General features: G+C 40.3%; 2 protein-coding genes across 7 annotated transcripts in view; both read right to left on the reverse strand.

The window, feature by feature from the left end:
- Positions 1-1,378, reverse strand: part of zgc:194930 (uncharacterized protein LOC557813 homolog) — a 30,032-nt gene extending 28,654 nt beyond the window's left edge. Inside the window, exon 1 of the mRNA XM_042401176.1 lies at positions 1,114-1,378. The gene's annotated coding sequence lies outside the window, so the exon portion shown is untranslated. The remainder of the gene's footprint in view (positions 1-1,113) is intronic.
- Positions 1,379-6,249: 4,871 nt separating this feature from the next.
- Positions 6,250-21,476, reverse strand: part of LOC121889107 (NACHT and WD repeat domain-containing protein 2) — a 53,045-nt gene continuing 37,818 nt past the window's right edge. For all 6 annotated transcript variants that reach the window (XM_042400804.1, XM_042400802.1, XM_042400806.1 and 3 more), the window contains exons 5-8: positions 20,817-21,020; positions 19,952-20,102; positions 17,427-18,016; positions 6,250-12,794 (exon numbers count right to left, since the gene is read on the reverse strand). In XM_042400804.1, coding sequence (XP_042256738.1) covers positions 8,898-12,794; positions 17,427-18,016; positions 19,952-20,102; positions 20,817-21,020 — 4,842 coding nt within the window. In that variant the 3' untranslated portion in view covers positions 6,250-8,897. The remainder of the gene's footprint in view (positions 12,795-17,426; positions 18,017-19,951; positions 20,103-20,816; positions 21,021-21,476) is intronic.

Below are 21,476 nucleotides of genomic sequence, written 5' to 3' on the forward strand. Positions count from 1 at the left end.
TTTTAAGCTCTGTTGTTTTTACACACATACATGCTATTATTCAGGACATGTATGCAGTATTATTCATGGATGTTTAGGAGTTTAAGCAACCTGGATTAAGTTTACATTCAACTGGAGCTGATAAGTTGCTTGACAGCAACTATTTTGATAATTGATTAATCATTTGAGTCACTTTTTTAAGCAAAAATGCCAAAATTTTCTTGTAAAAACTTCTTAAATGTGACTATTTTCTATTTTTTCTCTGTTTTAAATGATTGTAAATTGAATATATTTGGATTCTGGATTCTTGACTGTTGCTCAAAAATTTTGAAATTGTTTTTTTGTTTGTTTGTTTTTTACATTACATTTTACATTCATAGCAATTAATCAATTGAGAAAATATTTACAATTCATATTTAATACTTACAGATCGAGATTCTACAATTAAAAACTTACATAATGCGGGTATTTTAATAAGCTGATTCCTATATTTTTAAATTTCACTACTTTTAGTCCAACAAAAAATATAATATATCAAGGATTCAGTATTTCTCTCCCAGAATTCTGTTCCTTGCGGTGAGGAGAAAGATATTTATAGAAAAACAACCGAACAAACATTGAAAAAATCCAAATAAAACATTTAAATGCCTTCTTTTCTGATAGTGGTTAGGGGTGTATTTAGCTATGGCCCTTCCTATACTTACATGTATATGTACATTTACTTCTTTATTCATGTGTTTATAGTGTAATAGCGTGCAACAGGTGTACACTCGCATCCATAGTAAGCATAAAAACTGACATAAATATTGTCTTGGCAACTAAACAACGAGGTTACAAAGGTCTTATATGCTTTAAAGTATTTTTATTTACTGTAGCTCCCTTTTAATAGTTTTATTTTTCTGTATTTATGTTATATCCTGAAGTTATTACTGTTTTTTTCCAAGCAGGCTCTCGCCACCATATGGCTGACAACACTAAACCTCCACCTGTTATTCCGTCTAAGACATGTTATCAAAGGTTTAATAACGTATAAACAACACTTTTCACGATCTTTAAACTTAATTTAGAGCAGTATTTTTAATGTAAGCGAGTCACAAAGGCAAAGCAAAGTATCCAAGTGTTGTTTCAACCTACCTGTTGCGCTAAGCGAAGGTGTGGCACTTTGCCCTAGGTATCAAAAAAGCACGGATAACTTCAGTTGTCATTTAAGTTGTCTCTCTTCCGGTCCTTTACTGAGTAGAAATTAGAAATATAGGCTCCGTGAAACATTTTCAGCTAGAAATGACTTCCTCCCTTTGGTTTGAGTTGTTGTGGTGAGTCGCAGAGAAGAGTTTTCCCCCCCTCGGTGACTCCACAGTCCCATGTCTCCTGTTTGAACAGCAGTCTGCTGATGGATAGTGAGCCTGGGAAACTGGTGGACCACCGTCAAGCTACACCCAGTGTTACACAGCTGCTTCCTGTCATCATTTTCACAATAAACCCTGAACACCTGAAGTACCATCAAGTGGTCAGACTCCCGGTCTGAAAAGTGAAGCCAATGCGGAAGTGCCTTAAACCTGACCTGCATGCTTTCTAATGGCCAACAGGGGACGACTCCACTGGTTGCAAAAGAGGTCCAATTGTATTTCATTTATAATTCATGAAATTTAATTGTAACATTCTGGTCACCTAAAATAGTCTTGTCAGTAAGTACCAAAAGAACCTCTAAGGAATCACCTGTTCAGTTTTTCCGGTGAGTACATTTTGTTTTAATGGTTTTAAGCCTGTTTTTCACAAGCAAAAGTTAGCATTAGCATTAACACAATTAACCATATACTACAAATGTACCATGCTAACCGGTGCTAACCAAGCTAGAAGCTAGTGCTAGGGTCAGCTCCACCCTCTCGTCCAAACATGGTCACTTCTGTCTCCAAAAATCAAAGATGGCGATGGTCAAATCCAAGATGGCAACAGTCAAATCGCCAAACTCAAGACTTCAAAACGGCAGTCCACAAACCAATGGGTGACGTCATGGTGACTATGTCCATATTTTTTTTTACAGTCTATGATTACCACATGTATAATTTATCCAACTGTATTTAGAAATTATCTTCAAGCAAAGTGCTTTACCAAAGAGAAAATCTCAAGGTTTAATCATGAAAGAAGTTAATAAAAGTAAATATAAAAATGAATATCCCACAGACTTTTTTTGAATTGCCCAAATCTCCCTAATTCTAACTAAACTTGTGTTGCTATCTTAGCAGAAAAGATTGTACACACCTTTTAAGGCTGACATAAATTTAAAATGAGCAGGGTGGTGCCAAATCTGGCCCCTCAGAGTTTCCCAAGATAAATTTAAGGGGTCACAAGTAGATTAAAAGGATCATTTTCTGATCTAAATGAAACATGTAACAGTCTGAGGAAAAAAAATCTGTTATGATTATGGCTCACTGTCATAATCTGTAATGAGAGCTTGATTTGTTTTAGGAGGTCGCAAACCATTTTGGGAACCATCCTATAAACATGATTCAGTATCAAACCAATGGAGGGTTTTTTGTGAAATATAGTTTCTTAATGTCTGTCTAGTAATAACCACCACCAGACCCATATTTAGCATTACACTAGCACTTATAAGTCCTATGCAAGATACCACATGGGGCTTTAATATACCTGACTTCCTGTTTCACGCTGTGAACCTGCGTCTAACTTGACACAGCTTAACCTGACCTGCCTCCTCACAGTTACTATGGTTGATCATATGACTAGGATGCGATTAGAGTGAAATCACCCCTAGCACTTGCTACCCACTTAACAAAACTTGGCTTCAGCCCAGAGAGGGTACTATATGTTTCTGAGTGTGAATAAATCCAACATTTACACTTCAGAAAATGTATTAAAATGAGTGAGCATGATACAGTCTTTGACACACAGCTGAAAAACCGGTTTCAGTGTTTACAGAAGTAAGTTTGTCCTTGGAGGGGTCAAAAACAAAAATCATATTTGAAATTTACTTAGTGCTGTCTCATGACAATGGTACAAAATACACAATTGTTTTGATAGAAATAGGTTTAAGAGTTTTAGCCAGTTTGTGACATTACCGGACCTTGAGCTTTCTTGACAGTAGGAGTAACATAAATAAATTATTAAACAAACAAGTGGCATACTCCTTTGACTGAGATTAATAACTTCTCTTGCAGCTGTCTAGTTGAAATTAGCAGGATAAAAACAAACGAGATGTTAAAATGTGGCTACCTTGTTTTTATGTGTAAACGGTTTTTCATGACTCATTCATTGACTTGTTCATGTGTGAAGATGAAGTTACAGTATGAGGTGTCCTCAGACTCAGGCTTTTGGAAAAGAAAATACTCAGAATATCAATGAAAAACACTGGAGACATTTTCCTGCTTTGGCTGCAGTTGACAAGATGGCAAAGACACAAAACATGACAACAATGTGACACATCGGATGCAAAATAGACCCTTTCTAGACCCTTTCAAGGATACGGCCCATCTCTGTTTTCACTTCGCTGCTTCCTCCTTTTTTACATTTATCTTTTCTGCAAGAAAGCTCTTGTGAGAGGACCAGAACGCAACTTTGACACGGAGGAAGGAGAAGATGAAAGTTGATTTAAAATTTTTTTTTACATGATCAATGTTGTGTGTGTTTTCCCACTGTTTTTTATTCAACCTAATATGTACCACGTGGTTCTGTTTGCACATTAGACAACAAAGCTATGAATGACTGAAAGTTGACCCAATCACATAAAGGTTTAAGTGTCCTTTTATGTAACGTAAGGCCCGACTAGCAGCATCTGAATTGTCCTGGTGAAGTTTTATCAAACCCTGTTGTTCTCCAAGCAGGTGAAAACAAATGCAACAAACCGATGGTTGACAAAAAATCTACTGTTAGACTCTGAGAAAACAATCTCACCAAGCTGTACTGGAGTTTTCGATCATGTCACATGAATCGGCCATAGAAATGTTGATAGTTAAATTTTTAATTTTTATTACTACTTTAAGGACTTCTTGTCCATTTTGGCTCAAAAGCTGAAATTCAAAGTTCATCCCAATCTGCTGATGATCGTGTGATACGACTGAAAGTTCCAGCACGGCTACTAAATGGACCTTTTGGTGAGATTTATGTCTAAACTGCTGTTTCTGAGGTGAAGAATACAACTACAGTAAGAAAAACAAAGACTACTCGGGTTGGTATGTTAACTATGTAGTTTTGACCTAATCTTCTACTACAACAGGAAACAGGAAATTATTTGAATCTTTATTTCAGGTGTGCTTGACTTCAGACTTTGTAATTTAAAAGGCTTTTAATACCATAAAACAATAACAATTAATATCCTTGTTGATCAACAGTGACATGTCAGTAAACAGACAAATAAAAAATGGACTTTAGTACGTATGAGTCAAAGCTGGACCATTATTTACCTTTAAATTTGTATCAATGGCTAAACGGAGTCTATTGATGACTCAAGGATAAGACCTGCATGGGACAAACATTTGCACAGGAGCTTTTTAACTGCGTCCAACTATTTTTCTTTGAGCATCGACCTGTGCCCTCGCCATTTCCTCTTCCGTTCTCCAAAAAACCCCAAACACAGCGGTTCGGAGTGGAGTGGCGCCCTAATCTTTTTAACTTATCAGAGGCGAACAGCTCCTCTGAGATCTCCAATTTTCCACCTGAAAATCAAAATTGAGTGACAGAAACGGAGAAGGAAGCCTCCACATACAGTATCAGTATCTCTCTTCCCAGCATGCTCAGGAAAAATTAGGTCAGGGCTTGTTGGTAGTTATCTTTCCTATCTGGGGTCTAGCGTTGAGGCCGTGGGGAAATGTAGGGGAAGAATACAAGATAAAAGGGATGAAATGAGCGGTGATCTTTAGCCGATATGTTTTGATGATAGGATTTGTTGTAACTAAAGTGTTAAATGTTGGCTTTGTCTAAAAATTGGTGTGATTTCCCTGTGCAAACATCCCATATTTGGAGGAAGGCTTTTAGTTAGTCAAACAGTGTACAACCAGTGGATTTTTTTTTAAAGCTTTTACTGTGCAGGGTTTTTCCTTCTGCTTAAATTTCAGCTGCCAGTGAGGTTAAAGTGTTTAGCTGTGGCTGGTTTATCTGGCCTGCCAGAGAGTGAAGGGAGAGAGAAATATGGGTGACTCACAGGTTTCCCCATAACCTGAAAATACAGGTTACAGTCAGAAAAAAATACATGGATGACAAAAGGAGGGCCCTAGCTTATAGAGTAAATGCCGCTTACAATGAAGTGGCTTTTTTCCCAGCCTGAGTAAATAAGAGGCAATGTCATACTGTACCTACTGTACGGGACACACACACACACACACACAAAGACGCACACTGTGTGACCTGTGGAGACCTCCTGTTCAACAAACAAGCGGTGTAATTATATGCCTGTGCGGCGCTGCAGGTGGAATGTGCTAGCGATAGTCAAGCCCTTGTTGTCATAAGGACTGGAGGCAGCCCCGATAGCCAACAGACATGAGCTCACCATCATTACAATGAGAGGCGTGGCCAAGCCTGTCACCGCTGTGGACCTGATGTTGCCGTGGAGACAGGACACACACTCATATATACACACACACAGACACAACACATACACACAGATTGGCTTAGAGTGACACCGCTGGGAAATTAAAATGGTAGCCCAAAGCAACAGGCTTTTATTGGCCAATCACAGCGTCATCCTGGATGTGTTTACCTTGCAAATTTGTGTGCGTGTGTTTGTGTGTGTGTGAGTGTGTGTGTGTGTGTGTGTGTGTGTGATTGGCTCAGGGTACAGTACAGGTGCACTGCACATGCATCGGCTAATTATAATGACAATGTCAGCCAGTGTTGGAGAAATATTCACCACGCTTGTCAGGCATTCGGCATCAAGCGCGGAAGAGCAATTACTGGCCTATCAAATCATTTTACAGCTTGTGTGTGTGTGTGTGTGTGTGTGTGTTTGAGGCTGTCAGCTCTGTCAGTGTTTTCTCACTCTGAGAAACAAAACAAAAAAAAACACCAAGTTAAGTTGCAGAGCATGAGGTGAAACAGGAAATTTCCTGTTTCACAGCATGCTCTGCAACTTAACAGCCACTGCTGCTTCAGGATCAGGCTATTTGTAGCCAATTACAATGTAGCTTATTCACATCAGTCATTGTCTTCTCTGAAATCAAAGGCGGTAAATAAAAAACACTTTTGTGCCTAAATGTGGAAACATGATCGCAATGTCTTATAGCAGCCTCTAATTACAGTGACAAGCCGGAGGCGGTGGACTGGAGGCAAAAAGTGAACCATTTTATTACATTAAAATGTTTCATACAAACAATGCATACACACTAGTTTCATATTGCTTCAGACATAAGTTTCTTTTCTGTTTGAATTCCAGTTAAACAACTCTGTAACAAAATGTAAGTACAACATTTATGAAAATATAAATCTCTAAACAGGTAAGTCAGTCCTGACAATACAAAGAATACCATAGAAACATTCATTACCAGTATGTCAACTATGAGTTGCAAACATGTAAGTTATTAAAAGTCATTCAAGTTACTTTAACATACAATAATACCATTTACTGGCTTCCATATGGACACATTCAAATATACTCTTAAACTGGCATTCCAATATATCATAGGATGACTCTTTTTCAACATTTTTTTTGTTTGTTTTTTAGCAAAGATAGCACATTTTCTCTATCATAAACATAATCACAGTAGAACACTGAAACGATTTGGTAACAATATAATTACAGTACAAGCCTCAAAAAACAAATGTCAACAAAATGAAACACAAACTATAATCGGGACTTTGGCAATTACATGATATAATTTTTTTTTTCAATTTAGAAACTCTTGAGTTGTAGGGAGTAAAGTATTTTAAAGCTTGATGCTGCTACCCGGTTTGACATTATCTAAGGGCCGTTATCTCAACAGTTCAAAACTAGTAAACATAGAATAAGATGGAATAGCCCTTAAAAAGTATATGTCAAAGTGAAAGTGTGTGTTTTTCTTGATGATTGGTCTCATTAGAGCTCAAATCGCAGAACTCAAATTAAGTTTTGGGTTATTACAGACATGCTTAAAAAAAGCTATCCTGGTATCTGCAAGGTACAGCCTCAGAGATTCCCAAACAAATTATTTATGCTTTTAGATTGTCAGCGAACTGCAGCTTTTATTTCAGCCTGTCATGATGTTACCAGAGTCAGATTTCTACTGTACGGGCTCACATGAAGGTCAAAACGTTTTCAAAATCTATGCTTATATATCACCCCTTGTAAACTCGTGAACACTCTGCATGAGAAATTCAATTTTGTGAATGTATAGAAAAGATTTTGTAGAGAAAAAGGATGTCTGAGTCTCATTTGTGCAAAAATTATATCAACAATGAGGTTACACAAAAAAAGTTCACACTTTTGTGAACATCTGAACACAGACTAGAATAAAGTACATGTGAATCTAAAAAGATGTTCACAGTTTTTTTCTTTGCAGAACATCACCATTAATGTAATTTGTGTACACATCTTATTTCAACAGTCTCTCTTTTTTTTGTTGACAAAAAAATTCTACACATTCACAACCTTGAATTTGTCATGCAGGTTTACAAAGGCTTATACAAACGCAGGCTTTGAAAAGATCTCTGAACATCATTTCACAAGATCTTACTGACCCTTATTTGAGCCTGTGCATTCCTAAATCCCCCATCTCTGCAGTCAGTTGTTATTATTTTATAATGACACCAGGCTTTAAGAGAAACTGTAGCATTTCAAGTTAGTCAGCTGTAGCTTGCAAGTGAATCCAATACCTGTTTTAAGACAACTCTAGATCACTTAAAACAATTTATACAATGTTTCATATGAATAAATCTACTAATTTCTCACAAACCACTCGTAAAGTGCTTCCACCTACTAATATATTCACATGGCCAAGCTGTTTGGACTAATCACTCCATCGTTTTTCTACTGGAACATTTGAACAAAATCCACTAAACCTAAAGCAAGTACACTGGTTAAGGCGTGAATGTGTATGGTGCTATGCTACACTGTATGCTCAATAGTGGTGTTCCCCTTAAAACAAGCAGCTCACAAACTGATGGAACTGCAGGTAAATCCAAATCAAATTGAACTGTTCCAAGAATCTATAACCATCATTACAAAAGCAATGCCATCAATCTCTCGTGTTGTTGACTGGATTTCAATACACTGATCGTTTAGATTTAACATCAATGCAAGTATTATGTAACTGTGTGTATACTGTGTTTACAAATTCCCTGCATTTTCATAAATCTTGTAATCTGCACATAAAGAACATTTTAAATTCCAGGCACTCACTTTGATTGCATTAAGCACAACATAACATTTTTAAGGAGTTGCACAAATTGCAGCAGCCAAAAAGAGATATGTACATATGTTCATAGTTCTTCCTTTTTGTACAGTACCAACTGATGTTAATACAAACATAAATATACTCTTCTTTTTTTTTAAAGAACAACATTATGGCTTAATGTGCACAATGTAAATAAAGGAAATGTAAAATGAAAGTGGCTAAGATCACTGGAATGGCTTTGAAAATGTTTGACCAAGACATTTGAATTATAACTTTGTTCTTCAAATGCAAAAGGACACATAATGGCAAACTAATACCTCACAGAATTAACATTTTTCTTCTTTTCAAAAACATTGTATTTTTCTAACAGTCTTTGTGTGTAAAACAAACAGAAACGGTATCATAAGTTGGAAGTAAGTAATACATAATTTGAGTGCAGCGTTAAAATGGTCGGCCCATTAACTACCCAGAGGGCTGACATCTGCAGCTGAATCACGTGGCTGTAAACAAGAATCAACTGCAACCCCAGAGATTCTACACTTTGTCACTTATCACCACCCTTCTTTCTTAACTCCACCCGCTTCCCTGATCCTGACCCACTCACTGCAGCAGTTCAGTCTTTTTTGTAGGTGTGGTCGACTCACCTTCACCAGAGTCAGACACATTGATGGGGCTGTCCCTGGAGAAGACCTCTGTTGACTCCCTCCAAGTGCAGTCTGCGATGGTCTTAAAGGAATGGTTGCCACATTTGGGCCGCACCTTCTGCGAGGCATTGTTGACAATCTGTCGGCTGTTGGAGGTGGCTATCTTTATCTTGAGGGCAGCATCTACACGGTCCACCACTGTGTAAGTGCCAATACTACCGTCCTCAAAGCCAATGATGATGTTTAGTGCTCGCTGGGAGAGAGACAAGAAGGTGGGCGTCTTGTACAAGGAGCATGTGCCGATGCTCTTACCATCAGCAAGGCGCATCACGATCAGATTAGATACAACACCGGCATCGTCATCCTCATCACAGTTACGGAAACAGACGTATACTAGATAACGTCCATCTCTTGATAATTTCTGACGCCAGATTATACCAGCAGCATGGACAAGCCGCAGCTTCCCACTATGAAGGTCCAGGACATTAATATTCTCATCACCTTTGGAGACAATTCCTAGTTTCCCATTGGGGGAGATCTGGAAGTCCTCTAGATTTTTGAGGAAGTTGGTTGGCAACTGGACACGCCTGCAAACTGACTCATCTGCCACACTCCAGATGAAGACAGTCTCTGTGGATGTGATGAACACCACACAGTCAGGACAGTCAGGAATGAGCTTGAAGTTGACAATGGTAATACCATCATCACAGACAAACTTCTTGGACACACTGCCTGACCAAAGGCTGACAGCCAGGAGCTTGTTTTTGGAGGTTCCCACAAGAAAAGTGTTTGCTGTGGTGATGAGTGCACTCTGGAGGGTGACCAAAATGTTACACACCTTGTGCCCAGTGGCGAGTCTCCAGACTCTAGAGGCATTCTGCTCACAGAGGGACACCACAAACTGGTCATTGTGGGTGATTAGCAGCTGGGAGATTCTCTGTCCATTGATGCGGAAGATGTTTTCTCCAGTGTTAGTTTGCCAGATGTACTGACTGGACTTGTCATCTGAAGTCACCATGAGATCCCCTGAGGAGGTTAGGACACAGTTCTCCACCATGCCCTCATGCTTGAAGACTGTCTCAATAAAGCCAGTGCTGAAGTTCCACTTGTGAACAGCTTCTGAACCATCCATGGTAAACACGTAATCCTCTCTGCCAGACAGCTGCAAGGTCTGGATCTTCTTACCTGTTTTGTCAATATTGGACATGGCTGTGATGATATCGATGTCCCAAACAGACAGCACTCCACTGCTGGCAACAGAAAGGAGGAGATTGTGGTGAACTGATTTAATGAGTTTGACGATAGCCCCTGAGATCTCAATCAGGCTAGCCATGCACTGTCCACTGTCCCTCCTCCAGACAAAGATAGAGGAGGTGTTCTCCATGGAGGCCACAATGCTTTGTCCATTCTTGGATAGAACAGCAGCCACGAAGCGTTCAGTACGTTTGGCTTTGAACTTCTCCACCATTTTCCATACTTTTGTGTCCAGAACCTCGATACTTCTGGCTTTGCAAATGAGAATAGAGCGCTGGTCTTCAGATAACTCAATGCCCACCACTTCACTATCATCCCCTCTGCAATCATAATCCTCCATCAGTCTCGGGTTGGTGATCTCTTTGGTGTTCCATACTGATAGACTGCCTTCATTGTCAATCATCACCATTTGGTTAAGGGTGTCCAGAACAAGAATGGACTTGACGAACCCCCCAGAAAACTCGGAGGTCACAGTGGCCAACTTGTCACCATTTCCCAGATGAAATATGGATGCAGTGTTGAGGTACTGGCCACAGAAGGCATACATCCCATCTGGAGAGCACTGGACACAGGTCACCTCATACCAGCAATGGAACTGGTAGAGAGGCCAGCCGTAGAGTAGGTCAATGACATTAACATCTTTACTTGCCTCAAGCCAAGCCAAAGCATGATGGGTGGACAAAGTAAAACCATTGATGAAGGCCACTCCACCAGTGACGCCACCCTGCTTGGACCCCTTGATTTCAACCTCAGATAAAAGGCAGGACTTGTGATTATCATAGATAAGCAGCGTATTTTTGGTGGTGGCCACAACCAGATACTTCTCATCAGTGGTTAGCCTGATTCCCAGCACAACAGATCTGGCTGTGTCGATCTGTCGTAGAAGTTGTCTGCTCTCTACATCCCAGGTGCTGACAGACCCATCTTCCAGGGCTACGAGGACTATGTTTGGGGCTAGAGTGGGCAAGATCTCCACAATCTGCATGTAGCTTGAGCACAGAGGAAGCCTCTCTGGACTGTAAGTGACATCCATAGAGGAGTGGAGAGGAACGATGGAGCAGTACTTTGGGCCATCTTTATCACACTCCAGGAGGAGGTGTCTGAGCTTGGGGAGGGAGGTGACAACTGGCAGAAGCCTTTGCTGCAGTTCTGCAGAGAGTGATGCCGGGTTCTTCAACACTTTTACCTTGATACTACGGAGAGTGGTGGCCAGGAACTTAAGTTCTTTTTCTTGGGTGTAGCTGTAAGCTAGGTCAATGTCTGTTAAAGCCTTTTCAAACTGGCCAATCTTGATCATTGTGTACAGCCAGCTGAAGTTCATGATGACACCAAACATGAGGTCATCAGTGCGTCCACTCCTGGTGAGGTGGTACACCAGCTCTGTCATCTTCCTGTGGTTGACAAAGAAAATGTCAGGCTCCAAAAGGTTGCACTGGAACACCCAAGGCTGCTCAGGAGTTTGCCTGTCATAGGAGTACTTGTCAGAAGATGTTTTCTCATGGGACTGCTGATGGTGGGGGTTTTTGTGATGAGATATATTTAGGGAAGTGAAATGGTTGTTATCGTAAGTAAAGATCTTCTTCCTGCCTCCTGACCATGCTCCCAGGAAGTACTCTGCCAGCAGGCTGTGCATTTGATGGACGTCCTCCTCGTTGCTAAGATACAGCTTCTGGGCAATGAGATGCAGGTGTCTGTTGGCCCAGACCATCAGGGTGACGTTGCGTACCTGACGTTCAACCAGATAACCCTCCAGCTCCTCTTTGAGCCTTGCAACCAGGTCATAAGAGATCCTCAAGGGGTTTTTCAGGTAAGATGCCACAATGACATCACCAAGAACTATGTTATCCAGGGATAGAATATCCTCAAGCTCGACCTCAGTTAACCCTGCCTTGGCCATGGTGATATACCCTAATGCTCTGAAGACAAATCGTTGGCCCAACTTATTCTCCACTGAGTAGAATAGCTGTTCTATGCTTTCATGTACTGTGGAGCACAGGGATTTGTCGTCAACATCTTTGTGAGACCTCCAGTGAACTACCTCTCTGTAGATGAGGTTGACAAACATTGGCAATGTACACTTGGCAAGTGCCTCATTGACATAGATCTGTTGGCCTGAGGTGACCTTTCTCTTCACACCCAGCAACTGCTGCTTTAATGTTTGGCTGCAGACCTTGCGGTCCCTCTGGATTAATTCGACATAATACCCCTCATCATGGATGGTGTGTCGGAGCTTCTGCAGGATGCCATGTTTATTGGGCAAAGTTGAGACTACAATGCGGACTGTCCGAGGCAGGTGTATGGGGAGCCACCACAGCTTGCGAGCTTCATCAGCATCTGAAAGCTGCTCCAACGCATCCAGGACAATGACCAGGGGCCTGTGGAAGGATGATTCCCCTAAAAGGTTGATCAGGAGCTCCCTCATTTCCTGGATCTTGTTAGGCAAAAAGTGAATCAGGCAGCGGTAGTTTATTGCAATCTGTTCACAGATGCTCTGGAGGAGGGTGCGTAGGTCTGTGGAGGGCTGGCTGGAGCCAATAAAACGAACAATGACCACTGGGTCGGCTTCAGGGCCAATCTCTTTTTGCAGCCATGTGTAGGCCTGAAAAACAGGATTGAGAGAGAAGGCTGTTAGAATACATTTTTTTATGGACAGATTCTCTAAATATCAGAATAACACATAGGGCTGTAAAACTGAAAAACCCTAACACATTTGTGAAATACAAATCTTATCTCAATTCCATGGGGCCCAGGAAATTGTTTTTGTTTATTGTGAGTAAAAATTACTTGTATTCTGCCAGGTCTGATCAGAGAACCACAGTCAAACAACTAGAATAATCAAAGCCCTAAAGTGATAAATTGTTATTCTAACAGTATGAGCAAGGGCTCATTAGCACAGCAAGCAGGAGAGGTTTACTCTGTTTTTACATTATGACAGTGTATCTGTGCTACACCAAATTTATATCTCCTATGAGACATAGAAAATGCATAAACATTTATAATGTTCATTTTAACGTCCTCAAACATTGACAATGTCACAAATACATCTATGTCAATTCATATATGAATAATTGTATCATCATGAGAATGATGATACAATTAGAATATTCTATGAATGAGAACTACTCCAACTTTGGAGCTTCATTGATATGATAATTTCATTCATGAATTCATTAAATGGCCCAGCTGAGATTTCCGGAGACATTAAGATGTTATTTGACACTTTCAGGGCAACAGTGATGACGCCTACTCCACATTTAGCTGTGTGTATTTGTGAGAAATGGGGAGAAATAGAGAGAGACACAGCATGTGTCAGTGGAGTATTTACAATTGTGAACATGTTTTACGTGTGTGTGTCTGTGTGGTTGAGTGTCTGTTTCAAAACATTTTTGAATAAATGATATACAATCTTTTTGCCATCCTACATAATTTTTATGAGTCATACGGTTTTATAAATTTCAACTGTTAATGAAAAGTTAAATTCAAACTCTGAAACACTCTGAGTTTTTGTGAATCTGTATGCCTTTGCGCAGCTTAATTCCTACTATTACAATCAGCTATAAATGAAAGCCATAACTTTAATTAACCTTCTTGTGTACAGTAAATGCCAGCCATTATCATAGGCCGGAAACTCAGCAGAGTCTCTGAAGACCAATTCTTACATTGGCAATATTCTCTAACTGTGCCAAAGCAGCCATGGTACTGTTGGGAAGCCATTATTGCTGTATATTATGCTATAATTGCCTATTTAATAAGTAGTGTCATTTATCATATGATATACAGTATATAATTCCTATACTTCAACTGAGTGTGCTTTGGCTGATGATATATAAACCTGTTATGTATCTTCACAAACCTGTTATCATTACAAAGCTCTACTGACTCAACTGAGCAAACAATCTGTCTTATTAGAAATAAAAGTTTGTAAGAAAAGTTGGTTATTCATACTTTTTTTTAAATACACATAGTTGTGTGTATTTTTTTTTAAACATTTGGGTCCAGGATTTAGAGCTCACTGTGATAATGTTATCATGGAAGACTGAAGACATTTAATTATATGTCACACACAAGATATACATTTAGTCACAGCCACGGAAAGCAGGGGTAATAATTTTTTTTCTGGTGTGTTCCAGCTAGTCAGGCAAAAATAGACCCTGCACGTAAAGATAATGGAGTGGGTAAAAGAAGCGGACGTTACACGGTGGCTCACAGACACGGTTGACACATGCTGGTTACAATTGTCTCCGGCAGCCTGACAGAACTGCTTACTGTGGACATGACACTCCACCTTTACCCGTCCCTTTAATAGGCTGTATTGCTTTTTAAATTATGTCGAGCATTGCAAGCTTTCCAGGTGATTTCTTGTGATGTATGAGTGTTTTCTTTAATGATTTACTTTAATGATTAGAGGCTGCCTTCAGTAATTGTAAACGTTTCCATGCGAGCAGTAATGTCACTGCAGCAAATATCGTGGGACTTAAACAGCAGGATTTAAACAGCAAAACTGAAAACTGCAGTTATCAACTTGACAGGACAGAGGAAACTCTCCAAGGGAAACAGAATTAAACTTTTAGCCTTTTAGACAGCTCTGATGGAGCAGGATTTATCAGGAGGACAGCTGCTTTTACTCTAAACAATTTCACTGTATGAACCTGGACTGTGTAACAGCTGAGCTTTTAGATGTGTAGAAGAACAGAGAACGTTAATTAACATTAGATCCTGACCGATCCTGTCAGTGTGTCAGGAGATTTAAATAATCAATGAAGTTACACTGCTGTGCCTCATGAGTAAATGTGCACAGCATCTCTCTCTCTCTTTCTCTCAATGGGGAGACACACTTATCGTTTATCGTTATCAGTTGGGGCGTTAATAGTCAGCTGAAATCATGTTCCCGAGGCTATGCATTCAGTGTGTTCAAATTCCTACCGTAGTCTATCTACTTAACTCTTTACACTTCCCTGTTTGTGGTAAAAAAGGATTTTCAGTCTGTGCACATGCTTCTGTGAGTATGCAACTTAAGATGTGATACAGACATGCTGTCAAAAACCAACATCCAGTCATTATTACGTGCATGTATCTTTACATCCCAATCCAGCAGAAACTCGTGGCAAATTATGATATTACACACACTGTAAAAAAAAAAAAAAAAAGCTTAATCCTCACATCTTTTCTTTTTTTTTTGCTCATTATCTTAAAATTTGCATGTTTCACACACAGGTCATTACTATGTGTGCAAATTATAGATAACTAGATTTATTTTTTGTGCGAGACATACTTCTTGTACATATAACAACTGGCTTTTGTTTGAGATACTGAGACACTAGAAACAGAAGAAGGGCATAACTTCTCTAAGGCTACTACATGAGAATGGAAAATGACGCTATGATCAAAAGATTAATGAAAATAATTTGTCCGCTTTAGCCTTTAAATTTACACATAACTGTATGACATTAGCTGTGATTGGTCTGTGCTGTAAACAAACAGCTCAGTCAACTCAGAGGAGAACCATATTTTCTGTCAGCCTTTTAGTTTTGTGGTCAGAGCTCAAGAGTAAAGACATTTTATAAATGCCTCCGGGGTTCAGATGAATCAAACCGAACAGATCAGGTGTGAGTCACACCCACTGGACTCCAGCACAGAGTTACAGCACAGAGGCACACAGGCCCCAGGACACTCTTGCACCTTTTAGTCTGGCTTAAATCTAATAACATTACTTCCTCCTTCAACACAGGAGCCACACAGGACTTAAAATGATTTTCTAAAAACTTGTTATAAGAAACAAATGGCTGAAGATAATACACAGGACCACATGGCTGTGAGAGACACCCAACATTTGAATTATACTCCATCTATCTGATTATGTTTAAGCTTATTACCAGGAGCAAGACGTTATAGTATTTTATGACACAGTTCTTCTCCTTCAGCCGTTCAGTAAATGATGACGTGGGCAGTTTCAACACAGCTAACACATCCCACTCACACATGTGTATTAATGTAATACGATTGTGTGATTAAGCAGTCAGTTTATCTGTGTGGGCAGTAATTGTTCAAAAATACTCCATAATATTTGAAAATGTTAACCACAACCATTTAAATGAATTATTTAATTTATTTTCGCTTTAACAGGCTATTTCTTTTCAATTGGGAGAATTATTAGTCAGTTTTGAATGGATAAAATAGATACACACCGTTCTGTGTATTTCTAACATCTTTTCTGATGATTTAAGAAAGCATATTCATCCTTTTCAATTTACAAAAACTTGTTTTCACTTGAGGAATCGGGACATGCTCTAAGAAAGAACTCCCCTGGTGGAAAAATGTGGTGATATGGCACTAAAATCCAGACTTTTTGTAGCACTATAAGCTGGAATGATCATGGAATTTGTTCATCCATTACTAATATATAAAGTAATACTAATATATAATATAATTTTTCCTTTTCATCCCCTCTCCTCTTCATCACTGAGCTCTGCTCTGTGGGTGTGTGTGTGTACCTTTACAGTTGTCTGTCCTGAAGTTGTTTCCCCTTGTAATCTTTCATTCTGAGTGCTAATCCTTGAACACTGTTTTGCCTGTTTTGTCTCTTATCATTTTATAAAGTATGTGTACACCCTGAATGCCACTTAAAATAAGAATGTGTGAATGTGACATCTATTACAAAGGTTTGATAGGAGGGGTGGATCTGTGGGTCTCTGCTGTGTAATCTTGGGTTACGGTGTGATACTAATGTAGCTGGGCAGCCAGATGGCGCACACAAAGCCAGACAGTGAACAGAGAATAGGGCACATGGGCATACTGACACACACAAATGAAACATCATCAAAAACATCATTGCACATATTCACACACAAATGCTTAAAAAAAACAAGTGCTCACCTACAAACTGATATGCAGATGTGGACATGCACACGGACACACAGACACACACACACATACACTCACACCGCATGGCTTCACAGGAAATTAGAGCCATGTGCACGGTGATGGTCTGTCTTGGCAGACACACAGATGGTCAAGGAAGTGTTTGGTGAAAAGAGATGAACAGTTGCACGCCCCCTCATACTCTGTTGTACAAAGATGGACACATGCTCACATCAGACCGACAGACGAGCACAAGAGGGAACACAATGTGAGAGTGGGCGAGGACCAAAGTGAGAGAGACACATAGGTGGGGATCACTAAAAAGCAGAAAGATGACACTATAACTCGCTCGCTTCCCTCTCTCATGTCTCACCTGTTTAGCAACTTCGGCTAGCAGCAGCGTCTTTCCGGTGCAGGGTCCCCCGTACACCACCAGAGGGCTCATTCTGCTCCCCTTGGACGGAAGAACGTACTCCTGCACGTAATCCAGCGACTCGCTCTTGTACTCGAAGAGCGCTGCGTAGTTTTTACAGAGGGACAGGTGCTGCAGGATCTCATCGTACAGCGGGTCAGTCTCTGTGTCAAAGTTCTGCTGGACTGTGGCTTGGATGATATCCACCATATCCTCGTAGAACTGTTTACACAGACCTTCAACGTAGTGGCTCTCCACTTCTTGGGAGTAGCCTAACTTCATGTCGCAGTGAGTGACCGAAGAGTAGACGCGGAGGTTGGAGGCAGCCACCACTGTGGGGATGAACTCGTCCCGTACCTTCAGAAGGCGTTCATAGGCTTCCTGGTTGCGCATGACGCGGTCGGCGCTAACCACGGTGTCCATGTACTTGGCCATGTCGGGGAGTTTGGCGAAGCGGTCAAAGTTGGAAATCTTGCGAATGTAGCAGACACATTTCCTGAGAAAGGCAGGAGTTTGTTTCCCAAGGGCAAAGTCTAATTCATCCTCCAAGGCTGAAATGAGAGGAAAAAAAAAAAAGAATTGTAATTTTTTTTTTTCTGGTGAAATCTTCCTTAATTTCTCACTTGTGAAAACTCGCCATTGTTTTTCTAAGCAGCCGATAAGGACCACCGCTGGACTGTAATGCACAACTTCCAAAGATAGCGGTCTAACAGATGTAGGATTTAGATTTCTCTCGGGAGCAAATCTGAACGGCTTTTAGAGGCCTTTAGCCTCAGATTAGACAGATTTCTCTTGAGCCTTATTTAAAGAGAAACAAAGTTGATAAAATCACATAAGCCGGCGCTACTGAACTGTATCACAGGCTCCCCCACAAAGAGCCAGCTGACTGAAATCCTGCCAGCATCTCCTGTGTAGTTTTGCTCACATGGTAGCCTACTAATTAGGCGGGAGAGAGAAAAGTGTGAAAGGAAAGTTGGGAGTTCCAGGAGACGGCACAACTTCCTCCGTACAGTACAATCAAGCACCGCTTAAAGCCCAATGTGCTCAATTAAAATGCACAAAAACTGCAGTTTCCTGACACAGAAGAAGTGCTTACTTTTCATATTAAATTATACAACTTGAACTGCATTTACTTAATTAGCTTTGTATTATTCTGCAAAACACTACAAGCTGTGCCCGGACTCTTAAAACAGGACCAGGCACAGACCTATAAAACAATAGCTTGTCATCGAATCCTGATCATTTCCAACAATGATTGTCTAAGAAAAGAAAAAGAGATGTCTGGAAAGATTAGTTCAGTGCTGTCCAAACAGTTCAGTAATCACTGGGAGAATCCCAGATGGAGAATCTTTTTCAGATAGGAGCTAATGTTGAACACATTAAATGTCTAAGAGTTACACTTGTAGCTTTTGCAATGGCAGAGGTATGAAAAATTGAGAAACGTTGTTAAGGTTCTTGACTCAATTCTCAATTTTAATGTTTAACAGGAGAGCTCAGAATCCATAATTAGTATTTTTTGAGTTATTTTAAGAACCATATTAATTGGAAAATTGTGCTTTTATGGCCGACAAAACGTACAGCAAAGCAACTCAATAATTAGCCTGATAATCACTTAAAATATTGCATATAAACATACACAAAACATAATAAAAATCATTGAATAAAAAAGCCCTTTAGAAAAACAGTGCTACCTGATTTTGCAATGTGCTGCTTGGATTTTTTTTTGTTTTTTTTTGGCTTTTTTCTTTTATCGGATGGTGGGCAGTGAAGAAGCAGAAGGAAACGAGTGGAGAGAGAGATGGGTATGAGATGCAATAAAGGTCCCGGGCTGGAATCAAACCAGGGACGTTGTGGTTATGTGACATGCGCAGTGCCTATCCGGCTACTGGAGTGTTCCGCTGCTTGGATTAATTACTGTGAGGAGAACGTACGATGTGATCGATCAATCAGTGTCATCTGCTGAGCAGAGTCGGACAGATCCTGATTGCATCTCATCTCTTGTTATCAATGTTACAAGATGACGGTCGAAACAACAGATCCAGTTATTAGATTTGTAGCCTGTGTGATACAGCTGCTTTGCTCTTTTTCCCCTAAAGGTTAATGGCATTTTGAAAAAAAAAAAATGCATGAACGTCCTCTAATGTTTCAGACGAGGTGGCTCTCCTCTGCTATAAAACACTGCGGAAAACTCCAGCAAGTAAACATCATTCCAATCAGACACACGCTGTGATGCATTATTACAAATATCTGTCATAATGTATATTAAAAGGTATGATTTATTTGATTTTCTAGGAGAAAAATAGCTTACTGTAGCAACTATTGATGAAAAATGTTGCTAAAAGTAACAGAACAGATTTGTAATCTCTAGTAAAGACAGAAGAGAGCTACCCACCAGACAGTATTCCCACTTGAAAAGAAGCCGTCAAAAGATTTGACATGAAAAGATGAAAAAGGGATAAAATAAAAAAAGTGGACCTGAAACTAACCAGAACAAAGGAATTTCTTGGCCTGAGCGCTCTTCATGGTCCCTTTCTCTTGAAGCTGCAGCACCGCCGTTCGGAAGATCCTCTTGATCTCCTCCGACACATTCCTCCAGGCCTTGTCATTCTTGCTCTTGGCTGCGCTGCTTGACTCCATCTAAGCGGGATAGAGGGCAAAGAGAGGACAGTCTGACTTTACAGTTTGGACTGAGGACTCTCATCACATCATCTCATCTTTAAGCACTGTGCAGATATGTACAGTAACACATTTGTGCTTCATGAGAGGATTCGGAATAGGCGTTTTAATGAATGCAGAATCGCTCGACAACATAAAGCATACACAACTTTACGGGCACGATTGATTCTTGAGATTATACCGTCTTCAAAGAATCCTCAAGTGCTTCCCTGGCCAATAATATACTGTTTTTTTATGACTTAAGTGAAATTCAAGGCAGCATTATCATGCAGTTTTTAAAGAAAACTCAGCCAGATATTTCATTACGTCCATAAAGTTTGGGACAAGATAAGAAGGTGGGACTCAGAAGCTAAACAGTTTTATTTAAAATTAATTGTGCTCACAGAAATGTTGTTAAATCACTTTTATGGGGTCATTTGAAAATATACTAAAACTTCTTTTTACTCTTTCTTTTTTTGTGGGTGAACATTTAAGCACAGGACTTCAAAAGACTCCTCACAAACTCTGAACAAAGCTGGTTTACTGTTCTTGATGTGCATATGAAAATATGTTCTTCAAGGACAAGAATCCATTATCAACACTAGCAGTTAAAACCTCCTGTAAGTGACGTTATGACGGCAATGTGGGTAAAATAACACGAGAGAGTAGCTCAGAAAACAGGTTAGTCGGACTTACAGAGTTCTGGTAGTTCTTAAGCATCTGGGCTTTGGGTTTGAGGTAGTATGCGGGTGGCACAGAGTTTTCATCCCTGCAGTACCACTCCTCCAAGATGTGTGTGTCCAGCCCCGCCTCCACAGCAGCATCTAAGATCATCTCAAACTCTGCTGATTCCACCTCCCCCGGCACTCGGATGCTGCCGTATTTTTCTCCCACCAGACCCTGAGGAGGGAAGGGTGGCGGGGGGAGGAAAGGTAGAGGGCAGGGAAGGTGAGAAACAGAGACAGGAGATGTGTATCATTGTGATCTTCCAAACTGTTTTAGGGCTCTATTTTTTGGATCAGTGGCGCAGGGTGAATAGTGGAGTCAATGATGCACACGGTGCAACTTATTTAAAGCAATTTCCAGAGCCACAGGCGCAACTGCGGTGCAGCGGGGGGACGGTTACCAGCCAGTTTGTGACATCAGGGATGTACCTGCCACCGCAATCCTTGCTCTGTGTGCGCTGCGGTGCACGCTGTCAGCTCTATCTCGGATGGAAATTGCTTTAACATCACAGTTTAAAGTTTAAATAAGAAAGCGTCACACCTCTCTACTCACGTAATAGCATTCATGTTTGAAAAACCTGCGCTTGTTCGATGAAAACGCCATCCGCCCGCCATACGTCACAAACTATCA

Source organism: Thunnus maccoyii, chromosome 22 (assembly GCF_910596095.1).
Source record: "Thunnus maccoyii chromosome 22, fThuMac1.1, whole genome shotgun sequence".
Classification (NCBI taxonomy): domain Eukaryota; kingdom Metazoa; phylum Chordata; class Actinopteri; order Scombriformes; family Scombridae; genus Thunnus; species Thunnus maccoyii.